The sequence below is a fragment of the Mustela erminea genome, chromosome 5 (genome assembly GCF_009829155.1).
Source record: "Mustela erminea isolate mMusErm1 chromosome 5, mMusErm1.Pri, whole genome shotgun sequence".
Lineage (NCBI taxonomy): Eukaryota > Metazoa > Chordata > Mammalia > Carnivora > Mustelidae > Mustela > Mustela erminea.
Genome location: NC_045618.1, coordinates 87,431,393 through 87,457,026, shown reverse-complemented (window position 1 = coordinate 87,457,026; position 25,634 = coordinate 87,431,393). Strand labels below are relative to the sequence as shown.

Here is a 25,634-nt window from a genome sequence, read left to right as displayed (position 1 = left end):
ATTTTAAATAGTACATATCTAACAAACAGCCCATTTTGGGTCCTAATGCAATTGTCAAGTTTCTAAAAATTGAGATCGTTTGGTTTGTTTCCCCACCACCACATAACTAAATTCCAACTCAATGACAGAAAGATAAGCTCAAATTTCCTAATGTTCAAGTATTAAGCAACACATTTCTAAATGATTCATGGGTAAAGGAAGAAATCACAATTGGAAACTAAAAAAAAATATTTTGTGGTATATAATAATGAGACACAACTTATCAAAAACTTGTGTGATGTAGCCAAAGCAGTGTATAAAGAAAAATTAATAGTTTTCATGAAAAGGCCAATGGTTTGGAAGGCTCAATACTGCTAAGATGAGAATCTTCCTTGAATTGATCTTTACAGTTAATGTAATTCCCATCAAAATAGTAGCAGATTTTTTTAATGGAAAAATCACAAGCCGAATAAAGAACACAGAATAAGGAAAAACTGAAGAACAACAACACAGAAATCAAGACTTACTATAATGCTATAGGAATTAAGACACAGTATAGTATTAGTGCAGGTACAGAAAACTATACCAACAGAACAACAGAGTTCAGAAAGAAACCTGCAATTATTTCCTGTAATTCACTGGAGACAGCAGGGCAGTACATGATCTTTTTAATACATGATGTTGGGTCCAGTCAAGTGGGTATCCATATAAAGAAAATTATATACCTTGATCATATGAAAATTAAGTTGAAACAGATCAAAACCTATGTGAAAGCTAAAATCATCAAGCTCCTAGAAGAAAGCATCCCAGAGCACATTCATTACTGCGGGAATAACAAGGGTTTCCTAAACAGACACAAAATGCATTAAGCATAAGAAGAAAAAAATGATAAACTTGATTTCATTAAATTAAGAGCCTAGAATCAATAAGAGAATAAAAATGCAAGCCACAGATGACACAAGTATCTGTATCCAGTTTATATAAACCAATAAGAAAAAACAGACTACAGAATTTAATATTAGGCAAAACCTTGAACAGACAGACACTTCACAAGGAAGGAAATCAAAATGGTCAATAAGTATATGAAAAGGTGTTCAACACCATTAGTCATTAGAGAAATGCAAATTAAAGCCTCAACAAAGACTATGAATCCAATAAAATGACAGAAATTAAAATGAATAAAGATACCAAGTGTTGACTCTCACAACTGAACGCAGCTCTCTAACACTGTTGGTATAAACTGGTATAACATTGGGAAAATGTTTGGAATTACTAGAGCTAAATATATGGAAGATACTCTCCTATGAACATGTCTATATATGTACCAAAAAGATTAAATTTTAACATCCACCAAAAAAATACAAGAACATCCAAAGTACTTCAACCATAATAGGTCAAAATTAAAAACAACCCATATTTCTATCAACTGTTGGATATGTAAATAAATCAGAGTATAATCATACAATGGAACATAACACTGTAATGAAAAAGATAAACTTTGATAATTTTAACAATACAGATAAAAAATACAGGCATAAATATCATTGGGTGAAAGAAGTCAGACACAAAAGAGTACAAGGCATGATTCCTTTCATAAGAAGTTTAAAAACATGTAAAATGACCTATGGTGTTAGAAAAGAATAGTGATTATTCTTGACAACAAATTCTGACAGAGAAGAGATATGAAGGAATCTTTTGGAAAGTTAACAAATGTTCTTTTATATATATATTAAAAAAACATTATATTACATTGTATTTGGTTTTTCAAATTATTTTTTTCTTGTAATGAGCACTTTTAAGATTTACTCTCTTAGGTGCAGAGGGAAGTAGAGTGGAAAGGTAACAGGTGTCTCCTGCCCTGGGGGGGCGGGAGATCCAAGCAAACTGTGTAACAGCTTTTCCGCCTCCCTGTCAGCAAGGGGGCTAGAGACAGACCCAGCACCCAGCTATAGCCCTGCGTTAGCCTCCAAATCCCAGGTGCCAACACAAATCCCAGGTGTGTGACCAGCTAAAACAAAACAGAGCACAGCAGAGTGTGTTCTCTGCAGGGACACTCACTTGAATGGAGGTGAACCAGTAAGCTTAGTTATTACCAAATTTACCAAACAGGCAAATCAGTCCATCTCCCTAGAAATAGTATTTTTAAGTAATCTCTACACCCAACAAAGGGCTTGAATTTACAACCCCAAGATCAAGAGTCACATCCTCTACCAACTGAGCCAGACAGGCATGTGGTAACATATTATCAATACTTCATTTCTTATTGCCAAAAAATATTCCATTGTGTCAACATACCACATTTTATCTGATCATCAGCTGATGGATATTTCAGTTGTTTCTACTTTTTTACTGTTGTGAATAATACCATTGTATAATCATTCCTATACAAGGCTTTTTTTCTTTTTTGGACACCTGCTTTCAATTCTTTTCAGTATATACCTAGAAGGTGGAATTTCTGGGTCGTAAGCATGTTTTTCACAGTTGTCATACCATTCTACATTCCCATGAGCAATGTATAAGGGTTCCAGTTTCTTGGTCTCAAGGTATTAAGTGGTATTTCATTGTGATTTTGATTTGCATTTATTTCCCTGATGGCTAATGAGCATCCTTTCCTGTGTTTATTGTCTGCTTGTATATCTTTTTTGGAGAAATGTCTATTCAGATACTTTGCCTGGTGGTGGATGTTAAGGAGGGCATGTATTGCATGGAGCACTGGGTATGGTATATAAAAATGAATCTTGGAACAGAAAAAATAAAATAAAATTTTAAAAAATATTCAAGAAAAAAAAGATCCTTTTCCCATTTTTAAATTGGATTATTTGTCTTTTCATGGAGTTGTTAGTTGCATTATTTTTATACTCAGAAAAAACTTTAGGGGTGCCTGTCTGGCTCAGTTGGTAGTCAGATATATGATGTGCAAATATCTTCTCCCATTCAGTAGACTGCCTTTTCATTTTGTTGATGCTTTTCATTGCTGTGCAGAAGCTTTTCAGTTTGATGTAATCACACTTGCTTATTTTTGCTTTTGTTGCCTTTGCTTTTGGAGTCAGATCCAAAAATTCATAGCCAAGACCAATGTCAAGGACCTTACTGCCTATGTTTTCTTCTAGGAATTTTATGGTTTCACAATGGTCTTACATTAAAGGCTTCAATCAATTTTGAGTTAATTTTTATGTATGGTATAAAACAGTAGTTCAGATTCATTCTTTATGATGTGATTGCCCAGTTTTCCCTACATCATTTATTTGAAGACACTGTCTTCTCTGCATTATATATTGACTGTTTTAATTGATCATTTATGTGTTGGGGTACTTTTGGGTTCTCTATTCTACTGAGATTGAGCCATTGTGTTCTATGTGTCTATTTTTATACCATTACCATACTGTTTTGAAAAATTGTAGCTTTGTAATATAGTTTGAAATCATGGACCACAAATGTTCTATATCTTAATCTGAGTAATGCTTTCATGGGTATATACATACATAAAAATTAATCAAATCTTTCACTTAAGATTTGTGCACTCTCCATTAACATTTTTTTTAAAATACATGCTTGCTTTTTTTTTAGATTTTATTATTTATTTGAGAGAGAGAGAGAGAGGGAGAGAGAGGGAGAGAGATCACAAGTGAGGGGCAGGAAGAGGGGAAGCAGGCTCCCCACTGAGCAGGGAGCCCGATGTGGGGCTTGATCCCAGGACCCTGAGATCATGACTGGAGCAGAAGGCAGATGCTTAACTGACTGAGCCACCCAGGCACCCCTAAAAATATATGTTTTCCTTCCACTGTGTTCATATCTATTCCTCTCTGATTTTTCTTGTTTAAACCCCCATCATCTCTTGTGTGAATTACTATAATCGATTCCCAACAGTCTCCTCAGCCTTAGACTTAAACCTCTGAAGGTATACACTGGTTAGAGAATAAATTCTAAATTCCTTAGCATTTTATTCACTTAAAGCTCCCTTGAAAGAAACCTCAAGTAACATTTCTAGGTACATTTTTTTATAAAAGGGCAATTTGAAAATATATACTTATTTTTAAATGTTTATGTTTTTTTAATCCAGTATTTCTATTTCTAGGACTTGTCTCTAAGGAAAAAACAGATATGCATAGAAATTTAGCTATAAAAGTTTTCACAGTATCAAAAAATAGAAAAAAAAATACCCAGCCAAACAGCAGATGAGTCTGACAAATCTTAATATATCCAAATTATAAAATTATAAGACTTTCTGACAAAATATAATATCAAAGAGAAAAATTTGGTTATCAAGTAGTATGTATAATATTAATTAGAAAAAGAAAATTCGATATTATTTCTAGGAAATGAGTTTATAAGCAAATTTTACCTTCTTTTCTATCAATACTTTCCAAAGTTATGTACAGTTTGAAAAAGTTTGTAAAAATTTTATAGTAAGAACTAAGCAAAGTTATTGGAATAGATCAAATATAAATAAGATAATTTAGCAAGATCGACTGGAAAGAAAGAAAAAACACGCACAGGCAAATAATTATATGATAAGACAGGGAAGAAAATTAACAAACTGACAGGGGAAAAAATTAATAAAAATTTCCCAGTCACTATAATAAAGAATGTTAAACACGTTTTCTACTTTTCCTGAAAAGTAAAACCCTAAATGTTATGATTTATTTTTTCAAGGATGAGCTTTTTGTCAAACTTCTTTTTATTTGTTTATTTATTTGACAGGCAGCCATCACCAGTAGGCAGAGAGGCAGGCAGAGAGAGAGAGCTGGATGCAGGCTCCCTGCTGAGCAGAGAGCCTGATGCAGGGCTCGATCTCAGAACCCTGGGACCATGACCTGAGCTGAAGGCAGAGGGTTTAAACACTGAGCCACCCAGGCACCCCTTTTTGTCAAATTTCTAATAACAAATCATTATTTTGAATCTATTATATGATAGGCACCATGCCAATCATAAGGAATACAAAGTGAAGGGAACACTGACACCAGACAGGTTAAGAAACAAGGCTATCCTTTCCTCTGTTAATGTGGAAAGTCACCTTTGATGCCTATATCATTGGCCAAGATTTTGGTTGTCCTCTTCAAGAGGATTTGTTAATTTATGCTACATTCCCTAATCCCAGTCTGCTTTTCGCAGTGACTTCTGCTCACACAGAATATCAAGGGATAAACTCATAACCAGGCCAAGATTATTCTAATGTGGACTTCTAGACTATGTGATACAATAAAGGGAGGGAATTCTATTTTCTAAATTACTTATACCTTTCCTTCAAATGTATTCCCATTCTTTTCCTGTTTCTGAATCTGTTTTGCTGTGTGTTTAAAATATCCAACATTTAGGGCGCCTGGGTGGCTCAGTGGGTTAAGCCGCTGCCTTCGGCTCAGGTCATGATCTCAGGGTCCTGGGATCGAGTCCCGCATCAGGCTCTCTGCTCAGCAGGGAGCCTGCTTCCTCCTCTCTCTCTCTCTGCCTGCCTTTGCCTACTTGTGATCTCTCTCTGTCAAATAAATAAATAAATAAGAAAAAAAAAAAGATTTTTTTTTTTTAAATATCCAACATTTAGTCCCCACACCCTCTTAAATCCATATAAAATTACACAGAAAAACATCTGAAATATATTGACTCCACTAACTATAATACCTTCAAAATCTTTATTTCAAGGTTCTTTTTCTCTTGACTGTAACTCATTCCCAGGAACAGCACTCCAAGATGAACAAAGAACTCCGATATATGGACTTAGCAGAATTTTGCAGTTCAGGATCCTGCCTTCTGTGACAATATAGTTTCCTTAGTACCTTTTACATCACTCATAACCCCTCCTCCTCTTTATGGTAGGGATAGTCTATAGGCATCACTGTGGACTTCCTGGTCTCTCACCCATTATAACCCCAACTCTTATTAAATATCAACAATACCACACTGCGCTCAAGATGTGAATATTCCTAGAAGAAATCACACAACTTTCCTGACAGGTTTCCCTTTAAATTCCTTACCTTAATTCTCAAATGGGCATTCTGCTTGCTCTACCTGGCCTTCTACATTTTTCTAGTTATATTTATTCACAAATGGACCAAGGTGACTATTTCAAACTATCTCCTCTTTACAAAAATATTCAGCACCATCCATAGACCCTGAGAATCTAAATTCAGACACGGCCAACCACCCCTAAACTTATCAACTTGCCAGCATGTGCAACCACCCCAGTTTTTTGTTACAGTGTTTTCTGTTACAATGAAAGCAGCTTCCCAGTTTCTAAAGACAACTCTTCCACTTACATTCAATCCCCTCTCAATCGACTTATCTACTCCAGGACCTTCCTACTACAATGATTTTTTTTCTCTCCCTTAAAATCATCTTTTCTTTTTTCGTGGTTCATTTCTATCAACATACCAACAGCATGCCCTAGAATCTCCCATTAAAAAAGAAAAACCCTCCCATGAACTGTAAGCCCCCTCTACATCTACTGCCAATTTCTCTAGCTCCATTACAAGACGTGCATTCACGTCTTCACTTTCACACTCGTAGTCTCTCATCAAACTGCTCCAATGTGGCTTCTGTCCTGGACAAAACTCTTGTTAAAGCCCTCAACATCTTCCATGTGGCCAAATTTGTAAGTAGCCATTCCATCTTCACTTTGCTTGACCTCTCAACACCATTCAAGGGAACTGATCACTCTCATCTTTAACAATTAACAAGCACTTTCTTGCCTTTTCTGGTACCACATTCTCTTCACTGTCCTACCTCATTCACCATCCCTTCCAGTCTTCTATGTGGGCCCCTTCTATTCTGGCCAACTACTAAATGTTGGCACATCAGAGAACATGGTCCTAGGCCCTGTTCTTTCTCAATGATCTTTTCTCTGGGGGAGCCTGGGTGGCTCAGGGGGTTAAAGCCTCTGCCTTTGGCTCAGGTCATGATCTCAGTGTCCTGGGATGGAGCCCCGCATCACATCGGGCTCTCTGCTCAGCGGGGAGCCTGCTTCCCCATACCTCTCTCTGCCTGCCCCTCTGCCTACTTGTGATCTGTCAAATAAATAAATAAAATATATTTTTAAAAAAATGATATTTTCTCTGTTTCATTCAGTCCCAAGCTTTAATTATGTACATGTTGATGGCTACAAGAGTCAAATGCCTGCTCAATATTTCCACGTGATTTTTTTTAGGAATCATCTCAAATAGATCTCCTCTGAGACTATGTAATTTCCTTCCCAAAATATGTGGACTACCTCCCCCAAGTTTGCCCATCACAATAAATGATGCAATATCTATAGTCTTCAAGTCCCAAATATTGGAGTCAGCTTTGATTTTTCCTGCTTCCTTATGCCCCAAAACAATGTGCCTTCAAGTTCTACTCACTGTACTATTGAAATATTTCGCACTGTCCACTTCTCTAAATCTACACTTGTTCATCTGAGCCATTATCAGTTTCACTTTTTGCATGGACTATAGCAACAGCCTTTTTCTTTCAATATTTTCTGCACTTAGATACACTTGTACTCCTTACCATGGCCTACAAGACTTTACAGATTTGTCTGCTGCCTATCTCTTCTACCTCATCACTTGTTACTATCTTTCTTCGCTCACTGTACTTCAATCACATTTAAATCTGGTAGTGTGTTCATATCAGTGTCTAAAGCACACTAAGCTTGTTCTCCCTCTCAGGGCACTACTGATATATTATTTTCAGATGGGACACTCTTTCCATGGTTTTTTGCATAGCTAGATCCTCCTCCTCTTTCATGTCCCAGTTCAACTACATGTTGACAAAAAGGCCTGTCTTGCTCACCGTATTTAAAGTAACAACTCCACTACCAACTGCGGTCACTCTCCACTACATTACTACCACCACATTACTATCTGAAAGCATTTTATTCATTAGGTTACTTACTACCTATAGATTTCCATATTAAGATAAAAATCTCATAAAATAAAGAACCTTCTACTAGGAATTGCTGAATTCCCAATACATGGCACATTACAGGTATGCAATAAAATATGAATGAATGAATATTATTTTACTAAATTCTTTTAGTACTGTGTACCTTGAAATTGATTTTAAATAACTTCAGCTTATTCATTAATTTAACAAACATATATTAAGTGTCTACACTGTCCTAGGAATAAAACTGTGACAGAAAAATATAAAGAAAAATAGTTTTCTATCTTCATGCTAGTAGGGGAGATAGTGTAATGTTGTGTGACAAGTACTTAAGTAGTAGTCTGCTTCAAATAGATGAGTGAGCAACAAGGAGAGAGAAAGCATGTCCCAGTGAGGGGGAAACATACTTAACTGAAGGCAGAAAGAGTCATAAAACAACAGACCAATTATACTTACTGTATGTTGGCCAGCTATCTTCCTAGAATTTTTTTTATTATATTATTGGAATGGATTCATATCTTCATCTTATTTGGTTTATTTTTCATTCTGCTGTAGCTGTAGCTTAGTGCTTAGAATAGTCTACAGACTACAGAGAACAAGGAACCTGACTACTGAAACATTAAATTGAGTTTTTTTTAATTACTCTGATGATTACCCCTTGGTCTTTCCATGCTTTTTGCATTTGTCAGTTTTGGACCTGAAGGACTTCAGGATCTATACTTTTCATTATAGCATGTGATAAAAATGAAAAAGGTGTGCTAAGTATTAAAAGAGGCATATAAATGTTTCAGAAATACTTTCAACAAAAAACAATAAACAAAAGTGAGCAAATTAAAAGGACAGTTATTGATTTTAGATATTTGTAATGACTCAATTACAAAAATAGTGGTGAATTAAGATTCTCTACATGGTGTTCAGGTTATAGAAATTTATGTCACTAATTCAGCCTTGACAGATCAACAACACAGTGAAACCAATATCTAGAAGACAACAAAGAAAAGGAAGCCCACGGAAAAGACAAAGGATATTGCGATGTTTAATCTGGGAGAGACAAAACAGAGCTAGTATCTGCTTTTGCCTGCCTATGCGCTAACCCTAAGTTTTTACTTTACAAGCTCCTTTTTACATAGTTTCATTGATCAAGCCTGGCAATACAAAGTCTGATTCTTATCAGTAGGTGAGAATTAAGTGAGTTCAAGATCCATAAGCATATTATCCATTATGCCTGGAATTGATTCCAAACACCCACATACATAGAGAATTTACCAATTATCTTTGTTATATTCTAACTCTTTATGACAAGTCCTCTGCTTTGGTGTTTTGAATATATTTTGTCAATGCCCCTGGCCCATTTGGCCGAAGTCCATATCCCAACCTCCATACCCATGCCTAATTTATTCAGGGCCCCTCACCTACATCCCAGGTACCAGCTGGGGTCCAATAAATGAAAATCTCTGCAGGATTATCCTATCAACTATAAGTATCAATGAGGCCCAGCGGCCTGATGCTAGGCCCTGCCCATATCTATGCCTGTACTTGGAAATCAAAAGTCTAAACTAGCCCAATTTAGCTAGACTGCCCTCCCCAATGTAAGTGGGCTTCCACATTCAATCCAATTGGAGGCATGAAAAGAATAAAAGATTGAGTAAGAAAGAATTCTTTCTCTCTGATCTTTAATCTGGGATATTGGTCTTCTCTTGCTTTCAAACTTAGACTTGGACTAAAACTTACATCTTCAGTTCTCCTGGTTTCTCAGGCCTTTGGACTCAGACTGGTATTAATCATTGGTTCTCCTGGGTATCTAGCTTACTGACCAAAGATGTCGAGCTCCTCTGTCTCTATAATCGCACAAACCAACTCTTTATAGAAATCTGTTTATATATATGTATGTGTATATATATATACACATATGTATATGTATGTATATGTATATGTATGTGTGTGTGTGTGTGTGTGTGTATATATATATATATATATTTTTTGGGGGGGGGTCTGTTTTCCTGGAGAACCCAAACTAATACAAATGATTATTTGATTTACTCTAGCTTATAATAAGGTCAGGCCTCAAAGCTCATGAGTTGCCAATCCTGGCCAGTTCTATTCTGCTGCTTATTGATGTCCAGCCTGGACTCAACTGTGCCTCTAGCTGTATGTGCCAGACTAGCTGTATGAATTAGGACATTATTGCTCATGTAGATATTTGAATATAGTTGATGCAATATAACTTATCAGTCAAATGTTCTGAGGCTAATATGAGTACCAAAAGCAAGACATGAAGAGGAAATGAATATTTAGCTAAATCAAAAATCAGTCAGAGATAAGATTCCTCAATACTGGGTAGTTTAACTAGATAGCTTCTAGAGTTCTATGAAACTTAAGATCCCAGAAAAGTTAGTGAAGAAATGGAAGTTTCTAGCTTTATCCCATAATAACATGTATTTCTGCTATTTAAATAAACTATATGAGCACTAATGGGCCAAAAAATGATGAAGAAAAAATTAAAGATTGGTTGGTAAGATAATTCTTTAATCAAACAAATGCAAATTACAATTTTAATTTATCCTATAAAAGATTTTAAGGCACTCAGTTCTCAGCTTGTGATAGAAAATATATGGGAGAAGAATTTGAATAAATAAGAGTATTAGGATTTATCAGAAAAAGATAAGATTTTAACAAGGCCAGTTCAAGTAAATAAATGATTTTAACTTGATTTGAAAAACAAAGTAAATTAGATTTTTATATACAAAAATCAAGAAATTCTCACTGAATCTGAAAATTTTTAGTAGCTACATAGAATGGGACTAAGGTAACCCTAGCACTACACAGCAGATAGAGTGTAATTAGAAAAAATTTGATGCCAAATAGCAGCTCTAAAATTAAGGTCAAATCCCTATGGAATTCTTTTCCAAAACTCAAAATCTCAGCCAAATCGTAAGAAAATCATCAGATAAATCAAATTTCAGAGACATTCCACAGAATATCTGGCTAATACCCTCAAAACCGTCAAGGTCTTAAAGGAAAAAACGTTTTAAAAAAAGGAGTCCTAAGCCGTTACAGACTAGAGGAGACTGGAGAGACCTGGCAATTAAATGCAATGTGGTATCTTGGACTGAATCTTTAACAGGACTTTAATGGAAAACTGATAAAATCTGAATAATGTCTGGAGTTCGTGGCAATCTACCAATGTGGGTTTATTCATTCTGACAAACTTACCACAGTCGGGAGCAATGGCAAAAGCAGGGCAAACCAAAACTGGGTCAAAGGTATAGGGGGACTCCACATTACACTACCTTTGAGACATTTCTGCAAATCTAAAACTGTGCCAAAATAAAAAGTTAATTTTTTAAAAATTAAGGAAAAAGTTCCCATTCAAACTATAAGTCAGTAATTCAAAAGTTCAATTTTGGAATGATTATGACATAAAAATTAGGATAAATACTATTGAGGCCAGAAAGCTTAAAAACTATGCAAATTAAGTTAATTAAAATAAACTGCTTCATAAAACAATAACGACATGCAATAGATAAATAGATAAATAATAAATACACTGCAATGATGGATAATATCTATTTATAAATAAAGACATGTTGGTAAATATTGCCAAATGTTGATTTCTTGATGTATCCTGAAAGGCAGCAGGCAAAGGATAGAGAAAGAAGGAATGGGTAGCAGTCAATATTTAATTATGTTCTATGTATTCATTTTTAGTTAACCTAAGAAAATAAATGATTAAAAAAAAAATCAAATGTTTGAGTTCACACTGTAATTGCCTCCAAGCACTAAAAACCAGTTTGGCTATCTCTTCAACAATACACTGAATGACTCAAGATTGCATACTGTTGGTAGGATACAAAATGGTAAAAGAAGTTGCTCATTTTAGAAGCTTAAAGACTTTTTCCAAATCTAACCTGAAAATAAATGTCAGTTCTCCACATCCAGATAGGATGAAATCATTTGTGGCAAAACAGTGCTCCAGCCAAAAACAACAAAAGCCTGATTAAATTTAAAAATCCAGTTTAAAGACATCAGAAGGAGGTGGCTGTGACAATGAATGGAGTGGCCAAGATTCTGAAGAGGGTGGTTTGTAGATCTGGAAGTATTCTTTCCCCCCTTAGTTTTAAAGATCCTGGGCCTGGGCAAGGGCCTGGGAAGCAAGGCTTTGCACACAGGGCTCGTGTCGCAGGACAGAAAAATCATCGAAGATTTAGGTAGCTGTGCAGGGTGGAAGTGACATAATTGGAGGTTTGAGACTTGTATCTATCTCAGATCATTTGATAAATCCCAAGCCTGTACAGGGATTGAAATTAAAAAGCTAAGCCCAAAAACCTTTGAAAAGCATAATGGAGTTTTCTACAGTCTTACAATGTTGAGGACATAAACACTGGAGTACAAGCTTTGCCAGGAATAGGGTGGTATTGAGTATCAGCTCTGTTTGGGAAGTCTTACCAAAAGGACCAGGCTGAGCCACAAGTAGACCAAGACTTATCAAAACTTCTATCCATTCTACATGGGAGACAGTAAAGCATCTTAGAGAGTGATGAAAATGAACTAATAGTAAAAAGTTTATGAAGTAGGAGAGAAAAGGGGCAATGATTAGGTGATAACCTTAAGCAAGCAAGAAAAGACGGGAACTAATACAGAAATACGTTTCCCTTAAACAAGGGCACGTACTAAGTAAGAAATAAAATACAAAAGGCAGAGTATATGGGTACAAATGCAGGTAGGCTGGTAGATTAAAGTGGTCAGAAAAAGCAGAAGTTACTTTTTATACTGGAGAGGAGAGGTTGGATATCTAAGGAGCAAAAAGGGAGATAAAAGAGTCCTTTACAGGGGAGAGTTGAATGGACTAACAAAAGGCCAGAAAAATGGTGGGCAACATCAAGGGCCTACCTGAAGACAGTAGTCATGAATTTAAGGGTTAGCTGGCAAATCTGTGTGATACTCCTCTCTATATAAAGCTGTGAAGGTGTTGAACAGGCAGAAGTTAAATTTATAAGGTTGAGGTTTTGCTTGGTGAGTAGGACAAGGGGCCAAGAGAACTGAGGTTATATTAAATGCAAATTGGTGGTAATTAGGTGAGCCCTGGAATCCAAGCTAGTTAAAAAGGAAAGTGGGAACAGGAGAGGTTTGAGAGAATAGAAAAACAAGCGGCAAAATCAACAGAAATGGGTGCCAGTGGAGCTGAATTTGCTAGTCAGAGTTCTGGAGTTAAGTGGACTGGAAAGACAGCAAGTGCTGGTCAGAAACAGGATATGACCGTAGGGCAGATGGCAGAAGCAGAGCAGAACACAGGATCATGAGAGGAGAGAAATGCAAGAAGATGAAGAGGCCAGAACAGTGAAAGAATCATCTGTAGAGATATTTAAATCACCAAGAATTGTTTTTCATAATTCAAAACCACAAGAGTAGGCTGAAGAAAGAGACCAGGAAATACGTCCTAAGATCTTCAAGAAGTGAGAGAAGCATCACAGAAAGAAGTGTGCACAGGACTGTAACGGGAGGGCCTACTGGGCGGTACAATCGGGTGTGCGAGCTTCAAAACTAGAGGTGTTTAGAGAGGGAAAAGGAACAGTGATGTAGAAACACTAATGCGGAACAATCCTGTAAGCCCACTGGTGTAACTGCTGTGGGAGGGAATACAATCACTACTTGGGAGGACTGTAAGTAGAAGCAGTATCCTCAGGGAGGTAATCAGGTTTCAGGTAGAGCAGGACGGTGTAAGTCATGTTCAGAAAAGAATACACTAATAATTTGACTCATTTATCAGTGTTTACTAAAAGGCACTGAATTAGGCACTGGGAATAAAACAGTAATAAAGACATAATCTCAGCCCTCACAAAACTGCGACTCAAGTAAGGAGTTTCATATAAAAGTGATTACTTTAAAGAATATAACTAAATTATATAACTAAATTTCTATAACAACCTAACAGTTTTATTAAGAAACGAGGATGCATGTATTTGAAGAATGGTCTAACAAAATTTGTGACTATTTTAATGTATCTAATCATCGTGGTATTAATCATATGCTGAAAACTGTTTGAATTAAGACCATGTGGGGAAAAGTCATTTTTTTAACGGTAAAGAAACAGGCGAAAATGCTTTGACAGATACATGCAGTTACCTGAGACAAAGCAGCATCCCGCTCTTCTATCACTGCGTTCATTTCTTCTGCAGTTATTCTCTTTTTACATTCCTTGGTCTTGTAGATTCTATCCACAATTACAGCTCCATTCTTCTGAATAGCTATTCCTGTGTCTGCATTGTTTATTCTGTTCAGTAATTCCTGTAATGTCTACCAACACCATTATATGTTAGTCAGACATGAAGTTTTAATATATTTTATTTAATATAGGGTTTTAATTAATAGGCACATGTGAATTGTAAATTGACTGAGTGAAGTTATTGAATTTTCATATTGCAGCAAAGATGTACATTATTAGTGTGTCAATTCTTCTTTTTCCCACATCTTAGTTCTTGAAACCCACTCAATTGAACTTAAGCCTCTAAGATATAAGACTGACATCAAGAAATCTCCTCAGAGAATGGCTTACCATGTCATTTTCTTCAGGGTTAATATTTTCTAGCCTAGAAAAAAGGGACACAGAAAGCCTGATCAGTAGCATTTCCTTAGTGCAGCAAAATGAGTTCGCTTTTTAAATCTTTAGAACCTCAAGTAATTTCATTCGACTAGTCTTTAGAGTCAACCATGACACTGAACATATTAAAGTGCCACCTGCTCGACTCCATCTTTCAATAATGCTCCATATCTTCTGCACTGACTTCAGACTGTTAAGTTATTAATGTTTACTGCTATATATGACTACAAGGATCAATTGTTCATATGTGCTTAGATGAGGAAAGTTCCCTAGTGATAGAAGCACTACTTCTCATCATTATATTTATTCCTGGACTTTCAATTCTTACCAAAAACTGTATTTCCTCTGGTTTTTTGGACTTCATCACAAATAAAACAAGGCAAGTATTTTTATTGCAAAGTTTAACTATGTTCCCTCAAAAGCAAAGACAAATAATGACCACTAAATTTGAACTGAAAATCTCCTGCTGCTATTTGTTAAAACAAATACACTGTATAGAAAGGCTGACCAAAACTAGAGCACATGTTTTTAGATGACTAATGTTATTTTTCTCTTTCAATACATACTTAGAATTATTCAATCTAAAGCCTAAGGAAGTAAATTCATTCCTCTCATAAATGCATTTTGTCTTAGAAGAGTCATTGTGCTTACTGAAATGTTTTTTGATGTTGGTGAATTGAACAAATGCAGGAACAATAAAGAAAGAAGCTCTAAATGAGTATCTTAGAAAATGCCAATAATGTAATTTAGGCAATCATTAAATTGGGTAAGTTAAATGAAAATCTGTAATGGATATTAATAAAATGATGTCGATTTTAGAAATAGCTCCATTATTTTTAAATTGTACTAAAATGTTTAGATATATAAGTTCCTGTTTTCTCATATCCCCAATTTCTGGGCTCCTACAATTTAATATTTACCACCATAAAAAAAGGTTACTTGGAAAAGATATAGAGAAGCAACAAATTTATTATAAAGTTTCCAAACTATAGTTCAATGAAATTGCTACATTCATGAAGAGAAATTTAGAAGACTGCATTTTTAATAGGAAAAAAATAAACATACATAAAAAACTATTTTTTAAAGAATTAATTTATTTTAGAGACAAAGTGAGAAAGAGCACAAGCAGAGGGAGTGGCAGAGGGAGAGGGAGAAGCAGGCTCCCCACTGGGCAGGGAGCCCAATGCTGGCGCTTGATCCCAGGACTCTGGGATCATGGCCCGAGCTGAAGGCAAACGCTTAACCAACTTGAGCCACCCAGGTGCCCCATCAAAAACTATTTCTACACATTCTTAAGTGGTCTAAATTTACAGTATGACACAGCAATTTTGAATTATATATACTTAATATATCTCAAACTAGTAATGTCCACTTAGATTCACATTTCTTCCAAAATAAATCAACAGTTCTCAAATTCCTGCTTCATAAAAGCTCGTTCTACAAAAACTCTGAAGATAATAATTTTTAATCAATTAAAAAACAGTGAAAAGCACAAGATAACAAAATTCTTACACTTAGGGATGCTCGCGTTAAAGTATCTGAAAAACATCAATAGTACTTAAACATCATTTTTAAGGAAGTCATATGTAGTGAAAAGTATTTACCTTAATGTTGTTCTTTTTAGATGAAATCAGACTAAGAGCTAATTACAGACTAAGAGCTAATTACAGCAGTTTCCAAAGAAGACTCAATTTAAATTCTTATAAATGTCATAATTAACTTATTAAATTCAATAATTTAAAATGAAAAGATACATGAAAGTAAACATTCAGATTAACAGATTACTGGAAATGCTTGCAAAAAAAAAAAGTTTAGATCTCAAGGTTATAAATCTCCTTTTGTTCCAAACAACTTCATATATGATTAGGAAGAAAATAACAGTATAGGAAGGATACCTAATTTGTACATTCAAAATAATCAACACAACAAAGAGTGTATGCAATTTCTATGTGATAACCTGTAAGGTTTTTTTAGGCATTGCAAGGTGAAGAATTATTACTTTAAGGAGAGACGAATGAGTCTGAATGTTTTAAATTATTATCTTTCAAGAGGGTATGGTTAAGAGAGTTATATTAGTTAAGATAGTTGTATTTAGTCTACTAACAAACTTCTCTGCTAACAAATAAAATTTTTTAAAAAATAAAATTTTCTTGTCAAAGGTTATATTAAATCCTTTCCACATAAATTTAGCATTGCAGATATAAATAATGTATATGATTGCCCTTAGAAGTACATAATGTATAGTGATTTATCATTTTGCTGATGAGTGAATTTGAACATGTTTTAGTAGGTGTGCCAGGTTTGACATGCAGGGCATGAGGTTTAAGCCAATCATTTAGCATTTATTTAGATCTCAGTTTTGCTTTACTATTCTTCATAACTTTCTTAAAGATTTTACTATTTTGAATAACACAGAGGACTTTGGGTGAAGGAGAGGAGAAGTGAGTTGGGAGAAATTAGAGGGGGAGACGAACCATGAGAGACTGTGGATTCTGAGAAACAGGGTTTTGGAGGGGATGGGGCTCGGGGGGTTGGGAAGGCTTGGTGGTGGGTATTAAGGAGGGCATGTATTGCATGGAGCACTGGGTGTGGTGCATAAACAATAAATCTTGGAACACTGAAAAAATAAAATAAAATTTAAAAACAAAACAAAACAACAACAAAACTTTTACTTATTTATTTGAAAGAGAGCAAGCACAAACCAGGGCGGGGGAAGCTGAAGAGGGAGAAGCAGGCTCCTGCTGAGCAGGAAGCCCATTGTGGGACTTCATCCCAGAACGCCGAGATCATGACCTGAACTGAAAGCAGACGCTTAAACAACTGAGCCACCCAGGCACCCCTAAACTTTAAAATTGATCTCAATTTTGCTCTATGGTTATCCCTGTAAGTACAGTGATAAATGGTCATTAAGAGAAAACCAAAACTTTAATGAAAATGAGCAAATGGTTAATCTGAGATACGAAAAATTCATACAAACAAGTAACTTTCAATATAAACATGAGTCTGGGAAGAGAAAAGGCTAATATTTATATTTTTCTATTTGTATTTCTTTAAAAGCTTCAGGAAGTACTTGTCATGGATATCAAAGATTAACTGCATCATAATTTAGTCTCAACCAGATTATTTACAGCAGAGATCAGCAAACTTTCTGTAAACAGTCATATAATATTTTAGACTTTGCTGTATGTTCTCTGTTGCAGCTACTAAATGCTGCCTTTGTAGTACAAAAGCATCCAAAGATAATATGTAAATGAACAGGTGTGGCTGTGCTACCATAAAACTTTATTCACAAAAACAACAGGAAGGATGGATGTCCACCACAGGTCTTTACTTTGCACATCCCTGATATAGAGCACTGGAAAATGGGACGAGATCTTTGATGTTAAAACACTGTTTAAGTGCCAACTGTGACATATTTTTCTGAGTTGGATCACTCAATACCCAGTTAAAGACTAATCACCTAAAAATTTGGATTTTACAAAATAAAATTCAGTCTTACTAGTACATCACCTACTGTATTACTTAAGAAAACATAAAAATTAGACAAAAACCTACTTTTAGAAAAAAGAAGATAATTTGAAACAGTTTACCAGGTTTTCTATTTTCTATATAAAATGACTTGTTAGAGGTTTAAGGTTTATTAGCAGCATGTGTAACATATAAGGCTTTACTGGCTTAATAAAGACTTAAAGTAATAGTTGATGTTATATGTAATACAGCTAACAAGCTATAAATTATATATCATTAAATGGAAATTTGCAATTATACAAAAGAATATCATCCTTTTGGAAACTAAATTATGCCTTTAACAGTCTAACCAGACATAGTCATGATAATGAGTAAGAATTTTGCTGAAGTAAATGTCCATGGGCTCAAGTTTCAATTGATTTCCTATACCTTGCATATTCTGACTGACACCCCTGCACGCTAAGTGAAAAGACCCATGCATGAAATGTCACATTTCTTGATTTATCCCTAGATCAGTCGATATCGTGTCTTTCCTTTCTGAATCTATAGTCATTCACCTTGTTCAATGGGAAGAAGTTAAACTTTGAACTCAAATGATAAAAGGAACTAGTGATCACCCTAATCAAAAAACTCTGAATTGTTTATTTTTATTCTCTTTCATTTTTACACAGTATCACCTTAATATGTTAAAAAGAAAAACTGAAGACACTGAGTATCACATGACCTCAAAAGCCGGAATATACATACACAAATGTATCTGTATTAGTAAGTAAATTTTAGTCATTTTAACTTGAATCCTTTTTACTATTTTAAGAATTTATGCAGTTATTTCTTTAATGTCTGTCTTCTCAAGTATACTAGGATCATAATGCTGCATTCTGAGTAACCTGACAGTACACAGTCAATAATTTTTTTTTAAAAGATTTTATTTATTTGACAGACAGAGATCACAAGTAGGCAGAGAGGCAGGCAGAGAAAGGGGGAAGCAGGCTCCCTGCTAAGCAGGAAAGCCCGATGTGGGGCTCGATTCTAGGACCCTGGGATCATGACCTGAGCCGAAGACAGAGGCTTTAACCGACTGAGCCACCAAGGTGCCCCTCAATAAATATTTATTGAATGGATTAAATAAACTAAAAGAAAAGGCTTGGGATTGAGTGTTTTTCTTTTCTCCCTTTCCCACTTCTCCCTTAATACAAATGCTACAAAGAACAAATGATAAAGGGTCTGCCTTGGGGAACCTTAATTTTAACATATTATAATAAAAACTGGAAACAAATGTATGCACAAATTAAAGTAGACAATTGAAGGTTAAAAAAACAGAAAAATAGAAAGAGAGATTCAAATTAAATTGAGCCATCGATTAAAGAGAGAATGAATAAAACTAAGAGACTAAATCAGTAGAGGCTCTAAGGAAAAAGTTTTGATTTGGGTACGTGGGCAGATGGTTGGGACAAGGGATCAAGGCAAAATAAGGTTTTTAAAAATGAATTAATATTTCCATTTGGTAAGTTTGAGTCACCTATGCAAGTCTGAGATAGATAAGTCCTACAATGTGTAATTGACTTTGACTCCTTGGGCAAGTGGTCAACCACTCAAAGTTTTTTCACCTATAAAGTATAAACATCATCCCCTTGAGGAGTTGACATTGTATAAAAAGCTGATTTGTTATCTTTGGGATGTGATTTTGATTTCTGAAAGAAACAAAATCTATTTAGAAGCAAATTTCATGAATAAAATTGGTAATGGGGATGCCTGAGTGGCTCAGTCAGTTAACCATCTGCCTTCAGCTCAGGTCATGATCCCAGAGTCCTGGGATAGAAGCTGAACAGGGAGTCCGCTTCTCCCTTTGCCCCTGCTCCTCTCTCCCACTCATGCTTTCTCTCCCTCCCTCTCTCAAATTAATAAATAAAATCTTTTAAAAAATTGGTAATCAACCGAGGTAACAAGATTCACAGTCATGAATTACATGTAAATACAGCACTGTGCAGCAGGTGATAAACTGAATGTAATAGTATTTCCAAATTTCCAAATTCCCAAAGAAGAGTCGTAAAGATATAATGGAAGTACTGAAATACTGAAAGTACTGAAATAAAAAAGGCGTCTACTTTTTAAAGTTATGTTTAAAAACATTTGGCCCCGGGCTCCTGGGTGGCTCAGTCAGTAAAGCATCTGTCTTTGGCTCAGATCATGATCCTTCTCTCTTTGCCTGCCACTTCCCCCGCTTGTGCTCTGTCAAATAAATAAAATCTTTAAAAAGTAAATAAATAAAAACATCTGACCCCAGCAAGTGTTTTTGTAGATATAAATAAACTGATTTTAAAAGGCATATGGAGGGACGCCTGGGTGGCTCAGTGGGTTAAGCCTCTGCCTTTGGCTCAGGTCATTGTCTCCGGGTCCTGGGATCGAGTCCTGCATCCAGGCTCTCTGCTTGGCAGGGAGCCTGCTTCTTCTCTCTCTCTCTCTCTGCCTGCCTCTCTGCATACTTGTGATCTCTCTCTCTCTTTCTCTCTCTGTCAAATAAATAAATAAATAAATCTAAAAAAAAATAAAAAAATAAAATGCATATGGAAAAGTAAAGGTACTAGAATAGCCAAAACAATTCTGTAATAAAAGAGCAAAATTAGATGGCTCAACATTATCCGATTTCAGACACTATAAAGATTCAATAATCAATACCATGTGGTATTGGCAAAGGAACAGATGCACAGATCAATGGAAGAGAAAATAAAGTCCAGAAATTAATCCATACAAATATAGTCAACTGAGTTTGAAAAAGGTGCAAGGAAACTTAATAGAGAAATGATGGCCTTTCCAACAAATGGTACTGGAATAAATGAATGTCCATATACAAAAAACAAGTACCATCTACCTTACACAAAAATTAACTCAAAATAAATCACAGATCTAAATGTAAAACATGAAACTTATAAGCTATAGAAGGATTTCAAAAAGCCTGTATAACCTTATATATAGCAATGAGTTTTAGATTCAATACAAAAGTACAATACATAAAAGAAAAATAATCAATAAACTGAATTTCGTCAATATTTAAAACTTATGTTCTGCTAAACACATCGTTAAGAGAACAAAAGCATTCACTGTTGATGGGAACACAAAATAGTGTAGTATAGCTACTCTGGAAGATATTGTGGCAGTCTCTTCTAAAGTTAACATAGATTAAATAGAGGCCCCAGGAATTATGTTATTAGGTTTAGCCAACTGATTTGAAAGCATATGTCCACACAAAAACTGTATGCAAATACTTATAGCAACTTTATTCAAATCGTCAAAAATTAGAAAAAAGAAAAGAATCACCAGGAGGTGAGAGGATCGTAGGATAGTATGAAGACTATGAAAAAGTGCCTGAGTTTATTACAAACTATATTACATAACTTCACTGAAGCATGTGGAAGGAAAAAAGAAGAGCCATTCTAAGTAACTTCGGAAAGTGGTACTTTGGAAACTGTAAGATTAAAGACTAAAGGAACTATATATGAACAGTGTACTCTAGGAAGAGAAGTTGTTTCTCATGGGGGTATACGTTAATGATTCTGAAAGAGTTATAACGTATATTGGGGTCGAAGAAATAAGGAAATGATGGATGGTGGAGATGGAAACCAGGTTTCTTATTGTTGGAGGAAATTATGCATAAGAAAAAGGAGAAAGCCAAAATGAACTATGTAGCACTGGATTAGTCAGAGAAGTAAGTATAAACTCAAATTTAGCTTAATAAAGATCCAGATAGATACATAGGTAAATATTTCATATATGTGCATGTATATCAATTAGTATACATATATATAAATTTTGTAGCTCTTTCCACTGATTGGGACTAAAAGTAGTCAGTCACACCAAGTAACAATGAGCATACCTAGCATCCCAATCTTGGTTTCTAATACCATTTTTCAATAAAAGGAATCACAGCCTTTTGAGGAATGGCTGAGTTTATGGATGAGGTACATCCCTATACATCCCTACACATCCCTATAAGACATGACCCCAGGGGCATTCTGTGGTGCCAGAGAAGTAAGTGTTTAAAAATCAAAAGGATGGGGAATGTGTCAAAGGGATATGGAGGTCAACCAGAAGAGCTTCCAATGGCCAAGCTGCAATACTTCAAGCGACAAAATAAACAACACAGTATTAGATTATAATCCAAAGTATTAAATGAGTACCCATGAAGTCTATACTAATACAAACAAACAAACAAAATAAATAAATGAAGGAGAAGAGACAAATCTCTTGTACTGAAGAATTATAAATAATTTGTGTAGATATTTTCCGTGAGGGAAGTAGAGCTCAATTAACATCTCAATCCACACCCCTTATCCCCACCTCAGAGTACAGGCTGCACTTAAGTAATCTGCAATTAAGTAATCTGAAATCTTTCATATTTCAAAGAATATGAAAGGGGAATGTTGGTAAGTAACATGGAGAAACATGGCAAGCACTACCTTGGCTAGGTGACCAAGATTAACATCACTGATGTTAAATCATGTTGATAGCATAATGTTGAAATAATATGATGAGAATGGCACTTTAGTCCTGTACTCTTGGTCTCCCCCAAACCCATACCTCCGTCTAACCATGTGAAAAAAATTCCTAAAAACCCAAATTGAATAATATTCCATCAAATGCCTGACTAATAATCCTGAAAACTGTCCAAGTCATCCAAAACGAGGGAAATCTGAGAAAATATGACTAGACTAGGCAAAGGAGACATAGCAACTAAGTTAATATGGGATCCTGGATGGGATCTTAGAACATAAAAAGGACATGAGAAAAATTAGTGAAATCTAAAGAAAGTGTAGAGCTTTAGTTACTAATTATGTACCACTGTGCTTTCTCAACCCTGTGACATATGTAACCATAATAATGTAAGCCATTAACAAAAAGGAAAACTGGAGAGTGGTTGTATGGAAACTCCCCTGTACTATCTTTGCAAATTTTCTGTAAATCTAAAAGTATTCTAAAATAAAAGTTTATTGGGGAAAAAAAGGAAGTCTAAGTAAAGACTGTGGAGTGAAATCTGAACACAGAAATCTGCCACATGAACAGAAGATAAAAAATTAGTCAAACAGTAAAGGAAGTAAGACATCACATGGTAATTCTTAAAAGTAGGATAGAGAAATGATGATTTGGGCCAAGTTCACCAAACCTCCCCTTTTATACCTAAAAACAGGTATGGAGAAAAGACAATGAGTTCACCAAATCCTGAGAATTTTTCACTAATACCGCACAGCTTAGAAATAACCTGAGAGACCAATGAGTTGTATAGATAGCCCAGAGAAAAGTAAAATCCTTCCTGAACAGAAGAATCCTGTATTGCAGAAGACTCTTTACAAAGGAAGGAAGAAGCATCAGAGTGGACCATTTTACTAATACCGCACAGCTTAGAAATAACTTGAGAGACCAATGAGTTGTATAGATAGCCCAGAGAAAAGTAAAATCCTTCCTGAACAGAAGAATCCTGTATTACAGAAGACTCTTTACAAAGGAAGGAAGAAGCATCAGAGTGGACCATTTTCCACTACACCAGCGGAACAAATAAAAGCCCAAAAGTAATACTCCCCAGAACCTAGATATACACAAGAACAGGTAGAGTGAGCCCGTGGTCCACTGCAAGACACCCCACAAAACCCCTCAGGCAGGGCAGAACCTGCAACAAAAGGGGTATATAGCCTAAGGGAGAGTTTCCCATGCTCTCCACGCATCCCCCAACCCAGCCCATTGCCACAAGGACTGTACAGAAAGGTGACCAAAAGCAATGCCTTGCCAAGAAACTGTAGCTCTGAGGAGAAGGTAAATAGGTTTCAAATAATATGAAACGTTTATCGAGGAAATCTCACTTGCACTATATCAGAACAAAGAAAAGTTCTTGACAATTTACATTATGAGCAAGATGAAGAGAAGTGACAAGGAAATTATGAATACACTACAAACACATGATAAATATAAAAAATAATATAAACCAAAGAAGAAAAATTTCCAATCAGCGGTTGGTATCTTAGAAGAACATAATAAGAACATGAATTCAAGAAAGGAAAGTTCCAAGAGAAGATGCCAAACAAAAAAGTGAATGAAATGGGATGTTGAAAACTTAAGGGAATGTGCTGAGAACCATAAACAAATGAATATATAAAAATTTAATAAATGAACTAGAAAAAAAAGGGACAGGAATAGTGACAATTGGAATTACTAGTATAAAGAAAAGGCCTGAGATGATCACAGTGAATGCAGAGGAAAAGAGAGTGATTCAAATAATTATTGAACAGATAACATATAAAGACAAAAGTGCCCCAATATACAAATAACTAGAGTCTCTAAAACAACCTAACAAATAGAATACAAACTTCACAAATCTAAAATTTCCATAACTAAAAGAAGCATATAGCCCTAGGAGAGGCATGCTGTGGGTTCCAAATATGTTATGAAAGACAAATCAAAACGAATACCATGATTAAGTTCTTCTACTTCAAAAACAAAGAATCCTTCAGGTATCCAGGCAGAAAATAATCAAACACCAAAAACCAAAACAAGTCATGATAAGGGAAAAAAACCTGTGACCTGACTTCTTTTTAGCCAAACTCAATCTCAAAAAATAAAGTAACATTTTTACAATGTTTTTTTTTTTTTAAAGATTTTATTTATTTATTTGACAGAGAGAGATTACAAGTAGGCAGAGAGGCAGGCAGAGAGAGAGAGGAGGAAGCAGGCACCCTGCTGAGCAGAGAGGCCGATGCGGGACTCGATCCCAGGACCCCCAGATCATGACCTGAGCCGAAGGCAGCGGCTTAACCCACTGAGCCACCCAAGCGCCCCCATTTTTACAATGTTTCGAACAAAATACTTAACTCAATAACTTTATTCATAACCAACTTGAATATAGGAATAACACAAAGCCAGTCTGAAGCATGCTAAATCTGAGAATAAAGTATTTATTAGCCTTTCCTCAAAAAACTGAAAATGAAATTCAGTTATCCAGGGATTTCCCAAATAAAGAAATCAGGTATAGGGGCGCCTACATGGCTCAGTTGGTTAAAGCCTCTGCCTTCAACTCAGGTCATGATCTCAGGGTCCTGGGATAGAGCCCCACACAGGGCTCTCTGCTCAGCAGGGAGCCTGCTTCCTCCTCTCTCTCTGCCTGCCTCTCTGCCTACTTGTGATTTCTGTCTGTCAAATAAATAAATAAAATCTTCAAAAAAAAAAAAAAGAAATCAGGTATAAAATTTCATGTATAAAAAAAGTTGCAGATAATAACCATTCAACTATTTTAAATACAAAATCAAAATAAACATCAGGGGGATATTTTGGCTATAGAACCCAATATAATTTCTACAAAGATTTTAAAACTAAAACTTATAAGAAAAAAAGGAGTTTAAAGGTTATTTCATAGGTGAAAGTTATATGATACTGTTTAACTGAAACACTGCATGATTCAGAAAACTGAAAAGAACTAATGATTCCAACACCTTACTGTTTTTCAGTCTCTTTTCTTAAATTCTGAAGGATCTTTGGGGAATTAATACAGTTTACTATAAGAAAACTTTGCATGAAGTTCAAAAATTTCTTCGTTTCATTTCAATTATTACTCCCAAATTCAAGTTAACACACAGTACCAGCTATGAACCAGGTACTTTTCAATATTTATTAAATCATTTAGTCCTCATAACTTATACAAAGCAGGCACTATTTACCCAATTTGTAGGCAAAAAATTGAGTCCCAGGGACTCTG

At 35.4% G+C, this 25,634-nt stretch overlaps 1 protein-coding gene across 4 annotated transcripts in view; it reads right to left on the bottom strand.

Moving 5' to 3' along the window:
* MIPOL1 (mirror-image polydactyly 1) overlaps positions 1-25,634 on the bottom strand; it is a 318,781-nt gene that overhangs the window by 186,133 nt on the left and 107,014 nt on the right. For all 4 annotated transcript variants that reach the window (XM_032344073.1, XM_032344071.1, XM_032344072.1 and 1 more), the window contains 2 exons: positions 14,387-14,420; positions 13,957-14,127 (listed from right to left, as the gene is read on the bottom strand). In XM_032344073.1, the coding sequence (XP_032199964.1) occupies positions 13,957-14,127; positions 14,387-14,420 (205 nt within the window). The remainder of the gene's footprint in view (positions 1-13,956; positions 14,128-14,386; positions 14,421-25,634) is intronic.